The following is a 24,627-nucleotide window of genomic DNA, read 5'->3' on the forward strand; positions in this document are numbered from 1 at the left end:
TGACAAGGAACAAGAGAGTGGCCTGGAGCTTGCCCTGGTGTCTGGCTGTCCCCCGAGTTCATGCAGAAACCCCGACTCTCTCCTCCTCCTGAACCATCACAGTGGCCTGTTTCCCACACGTCAGAAGCATCCAGGTCGGGGGAGAACGCACCCAAGACAAAGCTCAGCAGTCTCTCTCCAGCCGGAGGTGGCGACAGCTCCCCACTGATGCCAGCCCTGGGATGCTGCAGGGTCCCTTCTAACAACCTTTAAGGCCACCCTGCTCCTGTACATCAACTGTCCTCAGTCCCCACTGCAGGCGCTGGCCCCGTCTCCTGCTGGGCCCTCCCTGATGCCCATACTCAGAAGTGACGCAGCACCCCGAACCCTGGTGCCTGAGCCGCCAGCCCTGTGCGCTAACCACAGCGCCACGCTGCCCGTCGTGAGCGCCGGTGGGCAGGTGCATGGCTGTCCAAGCACAGAGGCCATCGCTCTCCCTTGGTCCCTGCAGTGAGGACGGCATGAGGCTTTGACGACAGACACGTGGATGGGAGGCCCCGCATTTCCAAGCTCCAGGGCTGGGGACTCACACCTCCCCTCCCCAAGCCTCAGACTCTTCATCCGTAAAAACTAATTAAACCAGCCAGTGTGCACAACAAGCGTTTTGGAGGTGCAAAGCAATTAGTGGTTTCTCCCTCGGTCCCCATGAAAGGGGTGAGTCCTGCAGGCAGAGACAGCCTGGAGCTACTGGGGGAGAGTTCGGGGTCCACCTGGGCTCCATCCGGCCCGATAGGCCACCAGGGCCTGGTCCCTGCAGCACCCTACTCTGGGGCCGCACACCTGGCCCTCTCCCTCCTCACCAGGCAGGCCACTCGAGGCCAGGGAGGGGCCGGCGGCCAGGAGCTGGGCCAGTGCCTATTTCTGGTCTGGAATGGTGTGCCCGGGGGCTTCCCTGCCCCCTCCACAGCTGGCGCCCTGTCCGCCAGAGAAGGGGGCTGGGGACCAGGAGGAGCTGCCAGCAGAGCCCTGGGCCTCCCACACAGCTGGGTCGAGACTGCAAGCCAGGCGAGGCTGACCTTTCCCAGGGGAACTAGAGCCTCACATCCCAGCCTAGTGCCTGCCCAGCATGGCGCTGGGCCCGAGGGCAGGCGGCCAGCTCCCTGAGGCTGCCCTGCACATGCTCAGTCCTCACTTGGTATGAGCCCCAGGACAGGCAGCCCTGACTCCAAGCACAAAGGAAGGAGCAGGTGCCCCCACCTGCCAACCTGGAACCCTGCAGCTATCCTGTCCCCTGTCCCACTCCTCCCCATGCAACGGTCTTCCCCATGCTCTCAGAGTAACAGCCAAACTCTATCCCACAGCTGGTAAGGCCGGGGGGTGAGGGGTGGCCCTCCCGATGGCCTCTCCATTCCTTGCCTCTCTTCCGCTCGTTCTCTGGGTTTTAATAGCTTCTTACTTGACCACGCTGCCCTTGCCACAGGACCTTTGCACATGTTATTCCTATGCTGGGAGGCCCTTCCGTCTCTCGTTATCTGATTAATAGTAGCCAGGCCCATGGACTCACTCATCCAAACCTCACACCAGCCCCATTCCCATTCTGTAACTAGAGTGCGTGAGTTCAAATCCCAGCTCCACCAATCAACAGCTGTGTGACCTTGGGCAGCTCACTTAACCTCTCTCGGTCTCAATTTCATCATCTGGATAAAGAAACTAGTCATAGCATCTGCCTCATAAGGCTAGTGGGGATGAAGTGACTTGATATATATAACGCCTTTAGCTGTACCTGGTACCCAGGCGTACCGACAAGTACTTGATAGTGTGACTTAATGTTATTTCGTGCTTTGGGTGTCAGCCCAAGGGCCCTTCCCCAGCGCTGTGAAACCACCTCCAAATGTCACTCTACACTTGCTCAGCAGGCCACTCACCTCCAAACCCCCTTCCCTGCGGCCCCGAGAAGTGCAGGCACTGCTCAGCGTCACACACCCACAAGGGACAGAGCCGGCACTCAAACCCAGGAAGAAAGGCTCCAGAGTCTGTGTGCTGAACTGCAGGCCTGCCGCTTCCGAGCACGTCCTGTATACCAAGGACTGCACGAGTATGGCTCATGACACTCTTATAATGCCCCTCGGTGATGGCATCCCAGCCTCATTTTGGAGGACGAGGGAAAACGAGGCCAAGACAGGGATGGGCCAGGCCAGGGTCACAAGGCTGAGGAGCTGGTTATCATTACAAACAGTGACAGGGAACTCAGAGTGTCTAAGTCACCACCCCTGTAAGCGCTTCTGTTTTCTTTCACCAAAACCCCACAAAGGTGGTTGTCACTGGATTAAACAGTGCTCCCCACCCGCCGCCAAATTTCACGTCCACCCACCTGTAACCTGTGAATGTGACCTTATTTGGAAAAAAAGTCTTTATAGATGTGATCGAGTTAAGATGAGGTCATGCTGGATTAGGGTGGGTCCTTATAAGAAGAGGAAAATTTGGACAGAGACACACAGAGGGAAGACAGCCATGTACGACGCAGGCAGGGATTGGAATGTCTAGAAGCCAAGGAGCGCCGAGGATTGCCAGCAACAGCAGAGGCTGGAGGAGGAGAGGCAGGACCCTCCCCTGGAGCCCTCAGAGGGAACCCAGCCCTGCCCACACCTTGATTTCGGACTCACGGTCTCCAGAACTGGGAGAGAATACATTTCTGTTGTTTTTAAGCCACTAAGTTTGTACTTTGTTACGGCAGCCCCAGGAAACTCATACAGTGGGTGATACTCTAATTCCCATTGTACAGATGAGGAAACTGAGGCACAGAGAGGTTGACTAGCTTGCCTGAGGTCACAGAGCTAAAAGGTCCAGAGGCTGAGGTCCAGTTTCTCTCTGGGAACGGGGGACCCTCTGCAGCTCATCCTTCTAGGCCTGGCTCCTGGAAGTCTCCTGGGATGCCTGGGACAGGCTCAGTGGTCCCAAGGCCCTGAGGACACCTGGCTGCTCACTTCCTGGGCTCCCCGAGGGAGGGACCAGGGCTTGCTCATCTCTGGGTACCCCTGCCCTGCACAGGGTGAGGCACTGGGTCGATGTAAATGGGTAGGAGGATGGGTGGGTACCATGTGTCTCGGGCACAGCTGGGTTTTGGGTACCTTCCTGGGTTTCTGCGGGCCGGGGGCACTGGAACATTCCTAGTCCCTCCACCCCCGCCCACTGTGGAGGAGGAGTCCTGGGGGCTGCCAGCACCTGCCTCCCGGCCCCGACCCCCTCCCGCTGCCTGGAACATGCAGCCATTAGCGGCCACCCTGAGCGGTAATTGTCCAGATTGCTATAATTCACGGCGGACAAGCACACTGGCGCTCATCACATCATCACAAATGCCACTGAGCAGGGACTCGGCGTGCACGGTCCCCGGGGGGACTCGCACGCTGCCGTCTCCGCGGGAAGGACCCAGGATGAGCTCGCTGCCGCCACTGAGGGTTCAACCTTGAGACAGTGGGGCACACTCCCGTCTCAGCCGGTGGGTGAGTCATCCCCAGCCGTCTCCCAAAGGAAGAGAGAGGGCAGCCTCTGACTCAGCTGACTCCCGGTTCCCGGGCAACTGGGAGGGAGCTGGGGATGGGGCTGTCATGACGACAGAAGACACAGCACAGGCTGGCAGCCCTGGGACGTGCGCGTGGAGCCCCTCACGGCCCTGGTGGGTGGGTCCCCGGGCAATATCACTGCCGGTGGCTGAGATCCCAGGGTCTCACGTGTGGTTAAAAAAACCATGTAATTCTATACAAATGTTCACAACAGCATTACTCACAATAGCCAAGAGGTGGAAACGACCCAAGTGTCCATCAAGCAACGGATGAATGGATAAATAGAACTCCTCTGTCCACAGGGAGGAATACAATTCAGCCATAAAAAGGAATGAGGTGCTGACACAGGCTACGACATGGATGGACCTCAACAACATGATGCTGAGAGAGGCCAGACACAAAGGGGCATATGTTATATGATTCCATTCACGCCGAAGTCCTAAACAGGCAAATCCAGAGACAGAAAGCGGAATAGTGGGCACCAGAGGTTGGCAGGGCTTGGGGAGAATGGGGAATGACTGCTAATGGGTACGGGGTTTCCGTTTGGGGTGATAGAAAGTTCTGGGACTAGAGAGTGGTGATGGCTGCACAACGCTGTGAATGTACTTAATGCCGCTGAATTGTACGCTTTAAAATGATTAAAATGGTAGATTTTTACGTTATATGTATTTCACCAAAATTAAAGGGGGAAAAAAATCACACATTTTCAAATAAAGCCTCTTTTGCACCCCATGGTAAATCCATACCAAAAACCACACACTAGACACAGAAGAGAGAAGAAAAGGACAACGTGGCCCCCTTGGGGGGCTGACAGCACCCACTGCCCCCTGGCAGCCAGAGACTATGCCCACAGGCCCCCGTCAGTGCTCCTCTGAGACGCTGAAAATAGGACCTCACCTGCGAGAGGAAGCAGGGCAGCGCCTCCTCTTCTGAATGATGCTGAGGGCCCAGCCCGGCCCTTCCTCCAGGCCGGCCTCACCAGAGGGCTGGGAGCTTGGAGGAAGGAGGTCTGGAGCCTCCGAGGGACAGCGTGCCCGGACAGGAGCCCTGAGCGGAGGGGCCCGGCCCCACGTAGGGGGCCTGATCAGGTCTGGGGCTGCTCCTGGTCAGTTTCTGAAACACCAGGACCAGACCCTCAGGCCCCTAGGCACCCTTTCCCGGGGCAGGGGGAGGGGAGGGGGTGGGCAGGGCAGGCAGCCCATGGTCCAAGGTCTCAGCCTCCAGGCCCAGCTGTCCTCGCACACAACCGTCCCTGTGCACCTGGGTCCTTCATCAGAAAGGCCATTTGCTCCCTCCCTGAGTCATGACCTGGAGCTCTGGGCACAAAGAAGCTGCACGTCAGCAGTGGGGCCTCAGCAGGACCTTGGGGACGACAGCCGGGAGGCCCAGGTCACCAGCTCCAGGCCCGGGCTGTCCTCGGCCTCTGCTCCTCACTCCCTCATCCGCAAAGCAGCCGGAAACAAGACTCACCTCTCAGGGCTGGGGTCAAGATGAATGAGAGCAAGCAGGCAAAATGGGGCTCAGATGCCACCCCAGCCTTGGCCTTCCTGCCGGCACTGAGCTAGGCTGACGGCCCCCGCACTGGGCACAGGAGAGGGAGGGGCAGCTGGAGCATCTCCCAGAGATGGGGGCCGGGGGATCGACACCGGGCCATCCTTGGGACCCTCAGTGCCTGTTATCTCTGGCTTCTCTTGGCCAACCCGGATACCCCTCTCTTTTCACAGATGGGGAAACTGAGGCCCAGAGATTGGTCACTGAGCCAGGAAGTCAAGGGCCCAGCCATTCTGGCTCCAATGAACAATGAATGTGCTGGTGGCTTCTACAGAGAACGTGGGGTCAGCACCACAGCGCAGGGAGACGGCGCAGCGAAGGGGGACAGCTTGACCCCGTGACCCCGCCGCGGTGGCCGCCAGCAGGCTCTGCCCCTCCCAAGGCACCCAGGTGCTCTGCCGCCACTCTGTCTGCAAGGCCACGACGTGCTGGCCCCAGTGGCCACGGAAGCCGTACCCCGACAACATGGCCACACAGAGCCATTTTCTGGAGGACGAAACAGGCTCCGAGGAGGCGTGGCCAATCCGAGAACACCCAGAAGCGGGGCTGGCCCCCTGCAGACCACACCACAGCCCCGTTTAAGGGCACAGGCCGGCCTCCTCCCCACCACACGAGCTGCAGGGCCCGGATGCCCAACGGGGGCGATTAGAGCAGCCAGAAGCCCCTCACCTTTCTTGGCTGTTTCCATCTCTTCTTCGGTCCAGCGAGAACTCTCGTTCATCTCCATGGAAGCTGGAAAGGAAGACACAGCGTGTTGGCAGCAGCCTGGAGCGGGGCGCTTTCTCTGCCTCTGGCTACTCGGGGCACCTGCTGGGGTGGAGGGTATGCAGGCACCCTGTTTTACAGAGGGGGACGCTGAGGCGGGCCAGGGCCTGGACCCTGAGCTGCCTCTGTATGCACTCGGCTGGGAGCACGGTGACCACGTGAAGGTGGGGGGAGATGAGGAGGGACGTGAGCTTCAGATGGGCAGGGACCTCACCTGAGCATGGACCCACTGGGGCCGGACGATCCCCTATCATGGGGGCTGCCCTGGGCATTGCGGGGTGTTGAGCAGCAGCCCTGGCCTCTACCCACTAGGTGCCAGGATCCCCCACTCCAACTGGGACAATCAAAAACGGTTCCAGACATGGCCACCTGTCCCCTGCTGGAGGGCCCTGCTCTACAGGGTGATTACTGTATTCTCCCCTGACTCATGCGGTACAAGGATGAGGCTTCCCGTGTTACTGAGAAGCAACGCAGCTGCCTTGGAGTCGGGGGAGTTGGCCGAGTGTCTGCTGTGGCTGTTTCTGAGCCTCTCCTCCGAGTTCCCCTACACGTGAGCCCCCGTTCTCCCCTGAAAGTCGCTTAAGACGCCGTGAGGGGGGCGAGCGTGAGGGACGTCAGCTTCACGGACTCAGTGCCTGGAACAGCGCTAGGCACAGAGTATGCACTTGGTAAAGGCCGCTGACCATCAGAGGAAAGTTCGGGCAGCTCCCCCGCTCCCTGCTGCCATGGCCAGCTTTCCCCTTTCCTCCCACGGGACCCCCAGAGGCAGGCTGTGGAAGCGGAGCCTGGGGTGGGAGGTGCCCATCAGAGGGCCTGGGGTTGTGTCTTCCGCTCCGCCATCCGGCCCCAACGTCAGCCTGGGGCCCAGAAGAGCTTCCCCAGAAGTCAGGTGCGCCAGTGCACTCCTGAAGGGAACCCACCTGCCCTGGGGCTCCGGCCGCTCCGGCACAGCCCACAGGGGCTGCACGGGGTTTGCGGCCAGCGGGCTGGGTTTGAACCCCAACTGACTCGGACTTTACAGAGGCAACATCCCTTCTCTAAGGTTCAAACAGCCCATCTATGAAATGGGTACCAATGACCTCCCACGGGGAGAAGGAAGAGGTGCCTGGCACAAATCCTGGGTGTGGACGAGGGGGGCGTCTGTGAGACAGGAAACATCACCTCCATCAACGCCCACCCTGGGAAGACATCCAGGTGGCTGGGGCCTCAGCCTGAACACTCAGGCCACGGGTCGGGGCTCCCGCACACGCCGGAGGGCAGGCCCCAAACGGCCAAAACGCTACAGACAGCAAGCACACACCGGCTGCCCCCCTGTGGCCGAATTTGGGAACTGCTACTCAATTCTTCTCTCTTTTGTTTCCCCCCTTGGGGTAGGGCGTGAGGCTCAGAGCACCTGAGGGTGGGCACCCACTAGCAGAAGGAGAAACTGAGGCCCACAGAAATGAAGGTACAGGGACTTCCCTGGCGGTCCAGTGGTTAAGACTCCACACTTCCACTGCGGGGGGCGTGGGTCTGATCCCTGGTCGGGGAACTAAGATCCCGCAAAAAGGGGTGGTTTTTCGGTGGCTTGCGGGATCTTAGTTCCCCGACCAGGGATTGAACCCAGGCCCTTGGCACTGAAAGAGCAGAGTCCTAACCACTGGATCACCAGGGAAGTCCCAAGGCCAGATCTTCTGAGTGAAAAACAAAACCAAATTGGTGATCTGGAATTTTATGTGAACTCTCCAGCTCTAGAATAATCACGGCTGACAGCCAGTGAGCCTTTCCCATGCCCCAGGCACTGTTCTAGGCCCTTCCTACACACAAAGTCACTAAAACGCTCACCCCACAGTTACAGGCATTACAGGCAACCGCAGTGCCGATGAGGCCACTGAGGCACAGAGAGGTTAAGGAACTCGCCCCAGGTCACACAGCGAGTGTGCAGCTAATGCTGGGATTCTGAGCCTGCCGTGCTTGCGGCACCCCTTCCCCAGCCCGAGACTCACCCAGCTCGGCGCTCTGCTGCGGGGTGATGGCCTCCTCGCTGTTGGCCTCATTGGCCATTGAGCGGGTGATGCGGCCTTTGCGTCTTCCCTGGCTGTTGGCGGTTTTGCGGCCTTTGGAGGCCACTGCCTCCTTCTCATCGTTGTCTTCCCCAGAGGTGTCATCCGTCTTCTCCCTAAAGGCCAGGGAGGGGAGACGGGGATGGTTTCACCGGAGCCGGGAGCCTAGATGGCAATTTCAAGAGACCCGCTTTTCCTTAGCAAGATGAGCGCTGGCTGCCAGCGATTTTCTACTCATCAGAGGGTAGGAAAGGGGGAAAAAGCTTGGGGTGAGGGCTGGCTGGTAGCAATCTGCAAGGCTCCTTTATTCACCAGACGAGGGAGTACGGCTGGTAGCTGTTGTCTGCTTTATTCTCCTAACAGGGACGTGGGCTGGGAGTTAACTGACCACCTATTTTATTCACCAAGTAGGGGTGTGGGCTGGTGACTATCTGCAAGACCATTTTATACACCAAATGGAGGTGCTCTCCGCTCTCCGTCTGCAAGATTACTGGATTAACGGCATGGGGGTGCAGGCTGGTACACTCTTCAGGCCACTTTACTCCCCAAAGAGGAGACGTCCCCCAAGGGGCCCTATAAATGACACTGACTTTGCCTTCAGTATTATCATGAACCACTGTGTCCTGCAGAAAACGCAAGAGGAAAGTTTCCTGCCGGTCTTATGCAGGCCGAGCCAGGCGTGTGGGGAGCATGTGACCTCAATAACTGGGGCCGGGACTTTCTCAGAAGCCGACTCAGGAGAGTTTACTGCGGGGCTGCTCAGATTTATCACCTCCACCTTCCATTCATCTTCCTGAAGGGCCTCGCAGGAGCGTCTGGGAGACAAGGGGTAACGAAGCCAGATGTTCTCAGAAGCCACATTCCTGAGCCCACTCCAGGTACCTGGCGCTAAGCCGTGCCCACTCCCTCTTCCTCCCACTCCCCCTTCCTCGGAGTGAATCTCCAGCTGGCTGTGCTCCCGCCCCTGGCAGGCACAGGAGGCTGTTGGTGGGGGCCACCCCCCCGACCCCGAGGCGAGGCTGTGCCTTGATCTGCAAGAACTCACACTGACAGCGATAATTCTCAAGGTGAGGGCTGCCGCCTGCCTGCATACCTAGTCCTTCCGTGAGCAGCGAGCGCCTCTGACCCCCCCTCCCGCTCCCAGCATCTCAGGAGACTCGGCCGAGGAGGGGGAGGAGGAGGAGGAGAGGAGGCAAAGAGTTCCAGAGTCACTGCCTGGATTTATTCGCTCAGGAGTGGAGCTCAAATGAGCTATCAGTCTCCGAGGTCTCCAGAGGCTCCGAGAAAGGGCGGGCGGGCGGGAGGAGAGAGAGGAGCAGGCTTCCGGAAGGGGGTCTGTCGGGGGACAGGCAGAGCAGAACACGCCTCCCTTCAAGGCAGGCGATGCGTAGACGCCGCATCCTCACACCCCCTTACAGAGGGCCGTCCGCGGGCCCCGGCTCAGGCTGAGCCCGGACCCCGGCCCTGCCACCCCCCACCCGGGGGCCACGGCCAGGCCCCTGCTGGGCGGCCGGGCAGCCTTACTTGATCAGCTCCTCCTTGTCATTCTCCACGTCCGGCTTCTCCTCCTCCTTCTCGGCCTCCTTCTCCTTCTCCTTCTCATCTTTCTCCTCCTGGTTGCTGCGGGGCATCTGCTGCTGCTGCTGTTGCTGCGGGGTCCCAGGGGAGGGCGGGGGAGAGGAAAACAGTGAGGCAGGTGAGGCTCTGCACCTGGGCCCAGCGAGCTGGGAGAGGAGCGGGGACCTAGCGGTGTCGGCCCGGAAGAGGCCGCCGGCAGAGGACGCTGCGGGGAGCGGGGCTCGGAACCCAGAGCCCCCCCTGTGATGTGAGCTGGGCAGGGGAGGCAGGAGTCACGGGGTGAGGTATAGAAACTGCTAGTGTCAGATGCCTGGCCTCTTTCACTTGGTGACTGTGTGACCTTGGATGAGGGTCTTGACCTCTCTGTGCTCTGATTCTTCCCCTCGAAATCGTGCCGACCCCTCAGCCAGGGGCGGGGAAGCTGAAATGAGATTCCCCTTACAGAGCTGGCATCTGGCACCAGTATTTACGTGGGGCGGAAGCCCCCAAGGCAGGAGGGAGGGGGCCCTGGTCAGCTTCAGGCAAGAGCATGGTGAACATGGGGAAACCTGGGTCACACCCTGACGCCCCAGCCTGCCTGCGCCTGACAAAGCTCAGGCCATCTCTCTAAGCCTCAGTCTCCACGTCTGTAAAATGGGCAGATGGAAGTGTTGTCCCCAGGTCCCCGGGGGCCCGTGTGAGGATGGTTGCTGCTATGATGAGGGTCCACTTTTGCTGCCGTGGGCCTGGTCTTCCTCTCACGCCAGTCAGCCCTCAGAGGGGAAAAGAGCAGGCCCCGCTGGACAGGAGAGATCAAAGGGGCTCACAGCAAAACCAGCCACCCTTCCCCCACCCTGCAGGCCTGCCTGTTCCTTTCATCTCCTTCCCAAGTGGGCGGGACAGGTGCTGACACTGCCCTCACCAAGACAGGGGGGAAGTGGGAGCTCCTCCCCACACCGTCACCCTTTCTGTCCAGCCTGATTTCTTTTAAGGCACACACTGATTCTCTTGGCCACCCCAAAGTCCTCCTTGCGGGCAGCTGCCAAACCAGACCATCTTTCCATCCCACTGAGCCAAGTGAAATGAAAACAAACACGCTGCAAAGCCTTTCAGTGTGTACTGAGGGGCGTGGTCACACCAATTCTCCAACCAAGGAGAAAGAAACCCAAAGCCCGCGGGGAAGGTAAGGGTGGGGTTCGAGGGTTCCCGGTTCCCTTTCTCCCCATCTTTCCTCCACACCAGGAACGCAAGCCAGTCCCTGGCACAGGCTGCCCTGGCCTGTGACCTCACCACTACCAAACCCCCCCTGCCCCTCTCTGTAGCTTTAATTTATGACTCACGATGCGGCTGAACACAGGGGCCAGCTACAGGCATTCTGTGGACGCCGGGGCACACAGCGGGGGCCTGCACATTCACGGGGAACCGTGGGCTTCCCGAGGCTGCAGCAGTGTCCACCGCGGAACCTCCTGGCTCAGGTCTGCCCCCTTCTCTCTATTCTGTAAGAGGAGGGGCTGGAGGGGGGCAACAGCCTCCCTCTATCCCCTGCTATGTTGCTGTCAATTCCCGACGGGTGGCCCAGTGTCCTTGAACTAGCCTGACCCTCACCACCACCCCAAACCCTGAAACACTAAACTTCCAACAGCCGGGGAGCTGTGGCCGCCTCTCACCCCTGACACGTGGAGCCTCGGCTGGAGCTGGCCCCGCAGATGGGAGCTGGGGCGGAGAAGATGAGGGGGACTAGGGACCAGGACCCAGAGCAGGGGGAGATGGCACGGCCGACTGAGGAGGGTTCCCCCTCCCTGGGGGCTGCTCGGCACGGCTGCTGTGGCCACCAGTGAGACACGCCCGGCTTCTGCAGACCCAGGAACCTGACGCCCAGCGCCAGAAAGGGCAGGGCCGGGGCTTCCCAACGGCAGGGAGCGTGACGTCTCCTAAGACCACCGTTGGTGCCGAGAACGCCCAGCTGGGCTGCAGCCTCACTCCAGAGCTTTACCTGCTGTCCCTCCCAGCAGCCGACTCCAGGCTTCCCTCCTGGAGCAGCTGTTATTGTCCCCTGGGTCCAGGCTGGTGGGGTCTCCAGGCCCCCTGGAATCTCATCCTTGGGCCGCCAAGCAGGCCACTGTCTGCCCCCGGCACGGCCAGCACAGCTGACCAGGGCTGCTGCCCAGCGAGTCTGCACCTTGCACCCTCCTGCCCAGGGCCTTCCTGCCGCCGTCCCCCTCCAAATCCTCAAGAAGCCCCACTGCGGAAGATGCCAGCATTTCCCAAGAGCTTCCTACACGCCCGACACTGCGCTGTGCACAGTCTATTGACCAGCTCCCAGCCCCTCTGCAGTCCTGAGGATAAAGGCAAAGATGAAAGAACCAGCAGTAACAGTGACCTGGGGTTCGTCCAGGGGGGCTGCTCCTTCTCCATAGCACGCCGAGCGCCCTGCAAATATCAATACTATTCCACGTACTGCCCTTAGCCTGCCTCGGGCGGAAAAGGGCAGTGATCACTGCTCCCATTCTGCAGAGGAAGAAACTGAGGTTCAGGCTGGCAAAGCTGCACGGTCTCAGAGCAAGGGAAAAGGGGGTCTCAGAGTGGGGAGCGGGCGTGATCTTGTCGCCCCCAAAGCCCCGCTGAGTCTCACCCAACTCCACACCCTGGTCAGCATCCTGGGCCTCAGATGGGGGTGCTATGGGCATCCCTGCCCCTTTCTGCCTAGCCTACCCTGTCCCCCTTGCAAGATTCCTAGAGTCCCGATCTGGGCCTGGGCCAGCCCAGAACGACCCCCTCCCCTGAATAATCATCCACATCACAGCATTAGTAATAAAAAGAGCTCCAAGTGCCATGTGCCGGGCACATGTTTTATGTACTCCCTCATCTCCTTCACCAACCCCCATCTTTCTCCCACTTTACAGAAGAGGAAACTGAGGCACTTCCAAATCTGGGAAACAGCAATGCCAGGATTCAAACCCAGAGCCTGAGTTGACCCTGGTTACACCCAGGCCTCTCTCCCTCCTGCCATCTCCACCCACCCCCCCTGCCTGCCCCACCCAGTCTCGTGAGGAGGGTCCAAAGTCCCAGTCAGCACTAGAACCCGGTCATTATTCCCCCCCCCCCACCCCCGTCGCGTCCCACCCAGGTGCATGATCCCGGGGTCAGACCCCGTGACCTTTTCCCTGACACTCCAGGGCAGGGGCAGGCGACTCCCACACCCCACCCTCTGGGAGAAGTGGGTACGGCGACTTCAGAGCCACCCTGGAGCCGTGGCACAGAACCCCGTGGACGGGCTCCCGGTTTCCTGGGGCCTGAACTCCACCTCCCTCTGGAGAGGTGTCCGTGTGCCCCGAGCTGAGTGATGCGAGTGGAAAAGGATGAAAGGGAGAAACCCCAGGTCAGTCCTGGTCTTAAACGTGGTTTCCACTGGGAGGGACCGCCAGGCACAATGGTGACCACCTGCCTGGCCTCCTGGTGGGCACAGCAGGTGAGCGGCTGTCGTCGGGATGCTCCACTCACTCGGGGAGACTGACGGCGCGAGAGGGGGGCCCAACTGCCAGGCCCCCGTCAGCCACCTCAGTCCCCGAAAGCCTTCGACGTCAGAGGACAGCCGATACGGCGACGGCTAACTCAGGGACAATTCACACCTACTAGGGCTCCGCTTCTGACCTCAGGCCCGTCGCGGATCGCAGCACGGCACTTGCTGGGTTTCATGGGCAATTTAAAGCCACTGTTCTCACAACTGCACACACAGATCACCTGAGGAGCTCTGGGAAGTCCCGACGCCCAGGACCCACCCACACCAGTCACATCAGAATCTCAGGGTGAGAGCCCGGCATCAGCGTGTTTAAGTTCCCAGGTTATTGCAATGGGCAGCCAGGTTTGACGACCAGAGCATAAGACAAGGAGCCAGCAAACTTTCTGTAAGAGCCAGATGGTAAACACTTTAGGACCATCGGTCCATCGGTCTCTTTTGCAACAACTGACTCTGCCGTTTGTAGCTTGAAAACAACCAAAGTGTAAACAAGTGAGCATGGCTACATGCCAACAAAACTGTTTACAAACACGGGTGGGGGGCCAGATTTGGCCTGCAGGCCATAGTTTGCCCACCCCTGCTCCCGACTAGCACTGTTCAAACTGAAATGCACACACGAACCACCTGGGGATATTGGGAAAATGCAGATTCCCACTCCTTGGGTCTGGGGCAGGCCTGAGACCCTGCATTTCTAGGTAGCTCCCAGGGACGCCAGATACTGTTGGTTGCCGGACCACACCGTGAGAAGCAAGGCTTCCGGGGGTCCCTGCTTCACGAAACACATCCAGGACCCTTGCCGCTGGCAGCAGGGGATGCCTGTGGACACGGGAGAAGACGCAGAAGCCAGACTCCACTGTCTCAAATGATTCCGGAGCTCAGGACGACGCTCACCTTTGCTTTCCAGACATGCCATCGGTCATGCTGACAATGGGCTTCGTGCCCAGCGCTTGGTCGTGAACGTCCCTCCCAAACCACAGCACAGCTCTGAGGAAAACCTGGCCGGATCTATGGTTAGCCAGAGCCAGCAGTTCAAATCCCTGAGGGACCCCTACTTCCGGAGCGCTGAGTGCTGGACAAACTGAGCCTGCTCTGTGCTGAAGCCCCAGACCGGGAGCTGCACAGAAAATGATATGAATAAAAACAACAAATGCTGATGAAGCACAACGAACACGTGATGAGGCTTTCTCCTCCTCATCTGATACCTGCAGTTCACAAAATCCTCCCAACAACGCTGGCATTATCTCTGTTTTACAGAACAGCATACAAAGACACAGAGAGGTTAACCCACCAAAGGTCACACAGCATTTCCGAGCAAGATCCTACAGGCAGGTGCTCTGTCTCTCACCCCGGGGAACCACAGGCTCCTCTTCACCCCCGTTTAAGCCAAACTGTTCATTCCCTCCACAAGCACGCTCTGAGCCCCCATGGGGCACACCAAGTCACAGAAAATACAGTCCCCAACCTTACGGAGCTAGGACGGGACAAATGGAGGCTGCAGGGACAAGAAAACTTTAAAAAGGCCCAGCACGTGGCCGGTGTGACAGTGATTCATCCTGACCAGCGGGGATGAGGTAGGAGGCCTCCGAGTTGAATCTCCAAAGGCTTTTGGCGGAGAAGGATGAGAGGGGACGTTTCAGGGAGGGGACTTCTTCAGGCAAAAGCATGCCGACGTGAAATCGCCCACGGTCCTTACAGAATGACATACTGGACTTGGCTGCAGAGCTTGACTGGCTTTAACGCCCGTGCTCAGAAATACGGGAGGTGCCCTGACAGCACCTGAGGGCTTTTTTCAGAAGGTGGAGGGTGGGCAGGATTGATGTGTTCCACGCCGTGTTTTAGGGCGATGCGGCAGCGGGTCAAGGGTGGGGTGGCCATTGGTTCCAGGAATGAGAGGAGAGAGTCCAGTGAAAAGGTGGTACCAACCATCCAGGGAGGAGCTGGTGAGATTTAGTGCTCTAAATGCCTGATGAGACCTTCCCGACACCCAGCAACACCGACTGCGGCACAATCTCACTCATTCATTCAACAAACACTCTGCTGAGCATGTACTATGTGCCGAGTGCCTCCAGTGAGCAAATCCAGGAGGGGTCTGCCCTCGAGACACCCTATCTCTTGGCAGTGGGGGAAGGGAGATCGCAGGAGCCCAAGGTTGGTGGGAAGAGTGGGGTCAGGCGTCAGGACTAAGACACAAGAGTTTTCTGTTGCTGGCAGCCCCTCCCTGACATTCGGCCCCCACCATTCTGATCCAGTTCATGTGGCTTCCTGGAAAAAAAAAGGCAGGCAGGGGATGCCGCCTTGCCCCGTGAGGGGCGTCCTTTATAAGACACACAGATATAAGTGTGTTGGGCCGGCGCGTACCAGCTCACAAGTGCAGACTTCAGTTTCCAGGAATTTTGCAGGTTAGCTGTTAAAAACAGCCGTTATTAAAACTGGAAATGCATAACTTTACAATTAAAGAAATTACCATAAAAACAATGGTACTAAGTACTCAAAATGCATCCCTTCCCAATTACTTGACTCCATTTGGCTGTTATCTGTGCTCTCGTATGCCACTGCATCCTCATGGCAGAAGTAGGATATGGTCCCAGCCCCCGAGGCGCTATGCACACCCCCTTCCCAATTCCACGTTCAGTGGGTAGCTTGGAATCAGCATGATGGGAGCGTTTACACCATGGTAATCGGCACGCGCTACAGTCGGGGCTTCGCCCCCAGAAAGCTGGTTGTTAGACACTCACCAGCGCTCCGCTGCACACAGACGTGTCCCCAGAACCTGAGCAACGTTCAGCACCCTCGCCCGTGACGTCTGTTCTGCCTGCAAGGAGATGCCTGCTTGAGGCAGCTAAGGCTCTGTTTTAACTGTCAGTCGATCCTGTCCCGCCCCTTGGAATAAAATCAGTGGTCCATGGCACAAGGCCGGGCGATCTACCCCCTGCCCACCTCACCTACCTCCCTAATCCCCACCTTCTCCTCCTGCAAGATGCCACACTTGTTCCTGCCTCAGGGCCTTTGCACTCACTGTGTCCTCTGCCTGGGAGACTCTCCCTCCAGCTCTGCCTGACCAGTTCCTTCTTATCGCTCAGGTCGGAGCCCAAAGGATCCCTCCTCTGAGAAGCCTTCAGAGTCAGCTCCCTAAAAGCTGCCCTCTCTCCTGTCAGCCGCCTCCTGACCCCAGCTTACCGTCTGTAACCACTGCTACCACCTGAAATAACCACGCTAATTTACTTGTGCACTGTCCCTCTCCCACGTGGATGTGACAGCTCTGGGGACCTCGTCTGTCCTGTTCACTGTGGCATCACCTAGAATGGTGACATTGGGATGGAAGGACAAAACAGACTGGAACTTGGTCACTGTCTGCCCTCCCCCGGGGCCCCCTCCTGTGGTGGCTGGAGCTGGCCCAGGCCACACGAATGCTGCTCTTCTGGTAACCATTTCCTGATTCTTGGCAGCCGAGCTTGAAACGCTCGGATGGGAGGTCTGTCAGCCCCACACAGCCTCTCACCTCCTGGGGTCTGACTGACTCACACTCACATTTTCCATGTCCTCCTGTCCCTTTAGTGTGGTCCGCCTCAGACGGTGCCGACGGGGAGCTGGCTCTCCCCTGCCACTGCATCACGGCCCGTGAGAAGGCCGTGTCTCTCGTCTCCCAAAACGGCAGCCCAGCTTGCTGGGTCCCTGGGGCCTGGCCTTCCTGAGAACTGCGTCCCCCGGGATGTGTCTGGGAGACTGTGGGCCTAGACGAGCCTCCCATAGGTCTCTGCCCACTTAGCACAAAACTGGGCAGGGAATCAGGGACATCTGCTTGCTGGAGCCCTAAATCTGGACACAATCCCACCCCCAGCGGAGCGGAAGCGGCCGCCTCCCGCGGGCCTGGGCGGCCCGGGAAAGTCCAACCGACCCGCAAGCTGGAGGCCCACCCGGCCGGGGTGGCGGTTTGGGGCAAACACGCTCGCGCTCACCCAGCAGGCAGGGACAAGCTCAGCCCAAGCTGGGGCCGGCTACGCGGCCCCTCCGGATGGCACCGGCACCGGGGTGAGCCGTCAAGCGATTTCACCGGCCCAGGGTGGGCGGCCAGGGTCTGGGAACCGGCACCGACTGCACGGGCTGCCCCTCCCCCCGGGGACTGCGCTTGGCCAGCCCTGGCCTGGAACGCCTTGCCTTCCGGTCACGCTGTCCCCTGTGCAAGCTGCCTGAGGCGCGGGAGTCTCTGGAGTGCAGAGCAACTGGGAACAAGGTCACCTGTCCCTCGGCAGGGAGCTGGGAGAGGAGGCGGGGGAGGGGAGGGAAGATGAAGGAGGGTGGGTGCGGGGGACACAGAGACAGGAGAGATGGGGGGAAGGGGGTCTGCAGGAGAGATGGGGGGAAGGGGGCCTGCAGGCCAGAGATGGGGGGAAGGGGGCCTGCAGGCCAGAGATGGGGGAGGGAGCAGGCCCCACCTCCCTGGACTTCCCCCGATGACCCCCCAGGAGCGGGAGGCTGGGCGCCCTGTCCCCGTGCCCATCTCCGTGGGAAGAGAACACAACAGCCCATGTGGCCTCGAGGAGGAGACCCCAACTGGCCCAGCTCCCAGCTGGGCCCCCTCCCCTCTGCGGCCGCATCACCCTGGGGGATGGAAGCAGGGGCACTCACCCTCGGGGACAGGCCCCCTCCGCAGCACGGCCCCCCCATCGCCAGGAGGGCCACGTGGCCGCCCCCGGTCACTGCTGCGGAGCTGGGCCCCGCTGCCTGGGCCGCACTGGCTTCACAGCCTCGGTTCCCCGACAGTTTGCATAGTTAAGCCTACTTCTGACCGCAGCATTCCTGGGCTCCAGCGCTGCAATTAGCTGGGATAATGCGGCCCCTCCATCCATGAATCATGAACTATAAACCGCTGTGCCGTCACCAGTGCTCCGAGCTGGCCCCCGGCTCCGACGGTGATTCACCTCGAGGAGAGGACGCTGGGGCGCCACCCACAAGCTCCCCAGCCACTCACAGCCGGATCTCGGGGGCTCGGGTCCAGGAGGTGAGGGCTTGGCCCCCTCCTGCCGAAGCCCAGGTGTGTGGGGCTGGCAGGGGGTGGGCGTGAGGGGGCTAGAATTCCTGCATCTCCCTCTGTCAGAATACGGGGAAGCTTCTGGAAAGTGGGTGGCATCCTCTCTTAAACAAGAAGGGCATCCTCACACTCCAAATGGCCAACACGTGTCCCAGCCACAGCAGGGCCAGGCAGCAGCGCAGAGGACGCCGGGGCGGCCTTGCCCTCTCGGGTCATCGAGGGTCTGAGACCAGACACATCGGACTGCTGATGCTTTTCATGCAGGAATTTTATATCCCCTTTCCTAACCATCCACGCTTTCGAAAGGCAACCACCGCAATGACGAACAAGGGGCTCGGCACAGGGTGTGGTGAGGCCGTGACGGGGCATGTGTCACCTGAACACATGAGGTGACATCTTGCTGCCCACTCCGTGCTTAAGCATTGGGGCAGGTCAGGACCACCGCAGAGTGTAGTTTACAAATATGCAAACATGCAGGATTCATCCCCAGGATGGACTGGCCAGGTCCCTTTCTAGAAGGGGCCTCCGCCGCTACGAATGCCCTCAGCCTCTACGGCCCCTGGGCTAAGACCTGGCCCTCTCTGCGCACCTGGGAAGGGCCATTCCAGTTCCAGAGCACCGCCCCCAGGGTTGGTCCAGGCTGCCGTTGAGCCTGTGCCCCGCCTCGATTGCCCCTTCTGCCACTCTGCTCCCCTCCCTCCGCTTCCTTGGCAGGTGGGGACTCCCCAGTAAACACCCCGAAGGCCGAGGTTCGGAGAGGGTCCAAGAGTAGCAGGAATACTGCCAGGGCACTTGTTAGAAACGCAGATCCTCAAGCCCCACTGAGGGGCGTGACCCAGCAATCTGTGTTTTCCCAAGTCCTCGTGGTGAAAGTTCAAGAACTTCAGCTGGACTCCAGCTCCATCTCAGGGTCCACAACTCAGCCTGCGACACATCCCTCCCTGCAGCCCAGGAGGGCACAGCCCAAGGACACTGGCCACGGCCAATCTGGAGTGGATGGTGGTATCGGGAGAAGGAAGAAGGCCTACGATCTGGGGAGAATAACTTCCCACCGTGGGTTCCCCTCCTCCCCAGGCTTGGGGATTTGAGCCTGGAGCCCAAGACAGCCTCCCCTCATCACCGTGGCAGGAATGACCGGGGGAGGGGTGCTGGTGGCAGGTGTGTACCCCTCTGTCTCTGGCCCTGGGTCATGTCCAGCCAACTCAGGAAATGCGTCTTCTACAAGGTGGCAGCCTGGAGAAGGGCCCGCTCACTGACACCTCAGAAGTCCCACCTTATGTCTACCTCAGAGGTTCTTAATCGGGATGGGCCGTGAGACGCCGAGACAGCTGGGTTCGGCTGACACCCTCTCTCTAGCTTCCTGAAGGATCGTGGTCTCGTACGGCTCTGAAGGTGAAGCTTTACAGCCCTGGCATGCAGTAGGCACTCAATAATTGCCTGCTGGATGACCACACGATATCGTGCATCCGACGCCTCTGTGGAGGTGAGTGGGGGTCAACCTTAAAGAAATGAAGCGGGAGGGGCCCATCCGAGGGGCGTCTGTCGGGCTGACCAGCTGAGCGGTGCCGCGTGGCCATCCTCAGCTACGGCGTGGCCGGAGCCACGGGAACCACGTGAGGCTCACAGCCTGTCCCAAGGTTCTGAGCTGCCAGGGGTGGGCCGAGGATTGATCGGACACAAGGATGGGATGGCAGAGCTGTCACCTGGGCGCCTGCTATGCCTCCGAGGCTGACTGCTCCCCTTCCCACGGTGGCTCGCTCTCCAGGCTCATTCCCACCCGGCTCTTCTGGCTCCACAGAGCAGAGGGTCTCTGCCTGCCTCACACCCGACCTCCAACTGCTCACAGTATCAGCCCACGGGGGACCGCCACCGCCGGTGCCCATCCGTCCATCCACGTGTAGGTGCCCAAGCACATACACCCACACCCACTCCGTGCCAGGCTGGGGAACCCCTACCCGTCTCACTGGGAGACTTATCAGCAGGATCACAGGTTTTATCACATCAGGCCCGCTGCAGCAACTGCCCCTTGAATTACCAAGACGGGCTGCGGGGTCGGTGTCTGCCGTTTATTTCGCTGTCACGGGGCAGAGGGAAGAGTTACGGCCACAAAGTCAACACTTGGGTTGACCCATTTATTCCATATTTATGAACAGGGCTGGCAGGCGGTGGTGAGGGCAGCGGACCTGCCTGGCACAGGAGCCCTTCCAGGGTTTGCACGTTAATTTCCGTCCCCGGCAGGGCCCGGGCCACATGGCACCTCTTTGCAGCCACAGCCAATCAGAGAGAGGGGAGAGCCCCAAAGATATGTCCCATCTCCCAAGGAGACAGGGGCCTCGTGCCCTGCCTTCTTCTCTCTTGCTGCAAGAGGCAGGGCACAGAGGCATCCCTGCTCCATCCTGGGAGCCCCAGCTTGAGACGCCAGCCTGAGCAGACCGTTAAACCTCACCAGACAAGCCCCGTGTCTCTCAGCATCGTGGACGCCACAGCTAACCCAGGACAGCTCAGATGAAAATAGGAAGCCAACGCCTCTCCTCTGCTATAAAACACTCCAGGGCCCCCAGTGCCCTGACCCTGGACTCTGTCCCAAGTCACATAATCCTCTCCCTACCTCTTCCCCCAGCCTTACCATACTCCAACCCAGAGGTCCTATACTGAGGGCTGAGGACAGATTTCGAGAGAAAATATGAGTTGTCCGGCCTATCCGGTGCTTTGTTGTTATTGGTTCTTACGTGACGTAAGATTTAAAAATCAGGCAATTTCACATAATTCCCTATCTCCAGCTCATCATCAAAACTCAGATCTGGCAATACAGGGCCAGGTAGTCAAGAGTCAGCTGGAGCTGATATGAGGCACAAGCTCTCTAGTTAGCCCCAGGCCTCACCACTCCCTATTGCCTCCTATGGATTCTCCTTTCCTTCATTCATTTAAGACCCTGGAAGGTATTGAGACCCCTGCTCCTAAGACTCTAAGGTACTGTGCACTCTCTCGTGTCCTGGTGCTTTTCCACCTGCTGTTCCCTCTGCCCAGGACACCCTCACCTCTGTCCTCGTCCTCCCAAGAGGCTGCTCCTCAACCTCATCTTTGGGGTCCCTTACTCAATGGAGCCTCTCAGGCAGACCACCGACAGGCTGACTTGGAACCACCTGTGTACACCTGGTCTAGACAACGAGCACAGAGTCCCCTGTGTCAGCACACAAATGTCCGACGGGCAGATGAGTCAGCTAGCAAGGCATTAACACCGTGAAGTGGAAGGCATGGCAGCCAGGACCAGGGGCAGGGGGCACCAACGGCCCCCCGCTCCCCAGGACTCATCCGGAGATAGCCCCTCCCTAAATGACGTCAGCACACAGTCTTTGCCTCCCTCCACACAAATGTGGCTCTCAGCACAGGGTGAGGAGAATGGCCCAATCTCTCCCCATCTGACTCAGAACCCTTTTGTCTCCAGAGCCCCCAGCCCAGCCACCAGCAAGGGCCTCATGAGCCCATCCACAGGGCCCCCACGAAGGCAGGGGGTCAGGGGGGCACTGGGAAGACGAGCAAGAGAACTGGCACACAGGAGATGCTCAACAAATAGCTGACGACGTTTTTAAAATCCATCTAGAGGCCTTTATCTCCCCCTTTATTTTGCCACAGTCCACACCACACCCTCCTTACTGCCTCTTATGCCGGCACATTTATGCTCCCTGCCCCGGCATTTATTTGAGTTTCTGCGTCTCAGTCTAGAAAAATTCCTAAATGCACTTCAATTTCTAACACGCCACAGCTAGGTCTTTACAACTGAATAGCGCCAAGCCAGTAGGCCTCGGTTTTACACATCTGTTAGATGGGCGAGCAGGCTGGCCAACGGTGGCTGCACAAAACTAGAGGAAAACCCTATCCACAAACCAAACGCAGCCACCCTTCAACGATCCAGGCCAATGACAAACAATGCTAAGTCTCAATCATCTTGGCCTGACGTGCAGAATGCAGTGAGGGGTTGTTTACTCTCCCGTCAGCAGATTTGCTTCCCTAATTATATGTGGCTTAGCCAACAGAAAAGTGGGTCTGTACTCCTGAAGCACAGTTCCCAGGAAGCAAGAAAGGAGACACGGGATGCGGGCTAGGAAGCTGCGTGGACCAACCCATCATAGGCTATGGGGCTTGATCACAGAGTGACGGTTTCACAGGGGACACTGGGACCCCACAGGTGATGGCTGGACTTGACGCCTTCAGGGTCCGGCTCTCTCCAGCCTTGGGAAGGGAAGACGGTGGCCCCAGGGTAGGGGTGGGGGTCTGGGCTGGAAGGCGCCAATGACAGGGAACACCCACCTAAGAGAACCTGTGTGTCCTGTCCTCCCAGCACATGCTAATCCCGGCCTGCGTCCCTTTCCCCTGTCCGGTCCCCCAGGCCACAGGCCCCAGGGAAGGGCCTGCCTCAACCAGCTCCAGTCCGGCATCTAACGGCAGTGCCCAGAGCCTCCTGCAGTGTCCAGCCCGCATCCCTCCGCCTGCAGCACAAGCCCACTCCCCCTCACCCCCCTACTCCCAGCATCTGCTCTGGGCTGATTCTTAACAGCCCGGAAGTGAAACAAATCCCTCCCCTTCCCTCCATCTCCCCCAACACCAAAACACTCTCGAGCCCCCTTTAAAATGTGTGCCACTGACCCCCTTCATCTTTAACATAATTTATGGAATTTTTTTAAAAACGAATTCCCTTTTCCTCTAACTCAGAGGTCAGCGGACTTTTCCTATAAAGGGCCAGAGAGTGAATATGTCAGGCTTTGCAGTTTCTGTCAGGACTACTCAACTCTGCTGTTGTAACAGAAAAGCTGCCACAGTAATTTGTCAACGAATGGGCATGGCCGGGTGCCAATAAAACTTTATTCACAAGAACAGGTGGCAGGCTGGACTCACGCGAGAGCCATAGTTTGCTAAGTCCTGCTCTAACTTAAATCATCCTTCAGTCATATCCGAAGCACTGATGTCTGAAAAACGGCAGGCTGACGTACTGGCTGTTTCTTTCTTTCACACGTGCATTACGACAAAACACCAAAACTTATTTCTAAATTTTAAATGTTAAGTTTGTAGACCAGCCCAAGTCATCCTGGAAGCCCAGCCCTTGCTCTGGGAATACGACCCTAATCCACCACAGGGACGATGGGTCACCAAGCCTGGAGTTCTAGAATTTTCCAGGCTGAGGGTGGAAGCGGCCATTTCTCCCAGGTCTCTTCTCTGCTGCTGGGATAGGAGGAACACCCCCAGAGAGGGTCTCCCAGCCGCCACTGAAGGGGCCCAAACTGAGGGACCCGCTGCTGAGAAACACGAGGAGATGTCACCGCACGCTGCCCCCGAGCACGCCGGGAGCCCGCCCCGCCCCCTCCTCACCTGGCCCTTGCCACGGCGCCGGTAGCTGCGTCTCACCAGGCTCTTGTAGTTCTCATTCTTCTTGGTCAGGTAGTAATAGAGGACACACTCAGCCACCGTCTGCAGGATGGAGAGAGAAAAGAGCTCTGAGGCGTGTGCAGTGCAGGCGGTCAGAGCAGGAGGCTGGGAGCCAGAGGCCTGGGTTCCAATCCTACCTCCTCCAGGTACTGGCTGGGTGACCCTAGCCAGCTTACCTAACCTCTCTGGGCCTCGGTTTTCTCACCTGTGTAGTAGGGGTACTAATAGCACATATTTCACAGGATTGTCATGAAGACCAAGTAAGTTAATACACATACGTGGACCACAGAACACACCCTGCAGAGGTGCTAACCTCTTCGTATTGTGGTTGGTGCTACTGGCAATCGTAACGATGAAGCTGTCGCCTGCCATCCCAGCCCCAGGAGAACAACGCCTCCAGCTCCCCAACGCGGGTCCGTTCTCTCACCCTAACTTCCTCCTCCCTAACATTTAGGGCCCTGAGTAACCTCTTCCAAGCTTCGTGCATCCAGCCTAACATCGCCACGCAACTCTTCGTCTCTTGGGACGTTTATGTCTTTTCTCTGCTTCGGTCTTTGCCCCGCGGACCGGGGTCTGAATCCCGGTGCCGCCACTTGCTGAGCAAATGACTGGCGCTCTCGGAACCCCACCACCTCCTCGTCCAAATGGGACCAGTAAGAGGGCATCGTCCTCAGAGAGCGACTGAAGGACAGAACACGACGATGCCGCCACCTGCGGCCACGGGGCCCAGCCCAGGTGACAGCTCGCCAATGCCAGCAGCTGTTACTGAGATGAGGTAAAATGTTTCCGTGATGCTCGGTGCTGGTGCCAAGCCCGGAACTGGCCTCTGAGGGGCGATCGTGAGGGCTGCTGGGTGCAGAGGACGGCTGGGCCTCAAACCCCTGCGTCCTCATTCACTTCCTAGAACAGACTGTGAACAGAGGCTGCCCCCAAGCTCAAGCTGACCACGAGCATGGCCCGCAAGATAGTTAAGAAAAACATTTTATAATCAGATGCCAATATCCGCAAACTGGGGGATGTGGGTGTCTGACTTCCCCTTGAACAATTCACGAGAGTGCCTTCCCGTGCTGGGCGACCACGGGCTGGCCCTAAGCATCACTTGCCCCTGCAGACAGGCATGGGCTGGTCAGTCCACCGAGCTCCCACCCTGCTACTGGCCTCACTCACCACCAGGACACATCAGTCCCCAAAGGCACAGCTGGCAGC

At 58.9% G+C, this 24,627-nt stretch overlaps 1 protein-coding gene across 27 annotated transcripts in view; it reads right to left on the reverse strand.

The window, feature by feature from the left end:
• Positions 1–24,627, reverse strand: part of NCOR2 (nuclear receptor corepressor 2) — a 222,354-nt gene that overhangs the window by 62,786 nt on the left and 134,941 nt on the right. For 26 of the 27 annotated variants that reach the window (XM_082418134.1, XM_082418153.1, XM_082418146.1 and 23 more), the window contains 4 exons: positions 23,365–23,463; positions 9,422–9,546; positions 7,841–8,013; positions 5,760–5,822 (listed from right to left, as the gene is read on the reverse strand). In XM_082418134.1, coding sequence (XP_082274260.1) covers positions 5,760–5,822; positions 7,841–8,013; positions 9,422–9,546; positions 23,365–23,463 — 460 coding nt within the window. Of the gene's footprint in view, positions 1–5,759; positions 5,823–7,840; positions 8,014–9,421; positions 9,547–17,597; positions 17,652–23,364; positions 23,464–24,627 lie in introns of those variants that run through there. The other variant, XM_082418143.1, reaches the window with a different exon arrangement.

This window comes from Balaenoptera physalus (assembly GCF_965194825.1).
Source record: "Balaenoptera physalus genome assembly, chromosome: 12".
Taxonomy (NCBI): domain Eukaryota; kingdom Metazoa; phylum Chordata; class Mammalia; order Artiodactyla; family Balaenopteridae; genus Balaenoptera; species Balaenoptera physalus.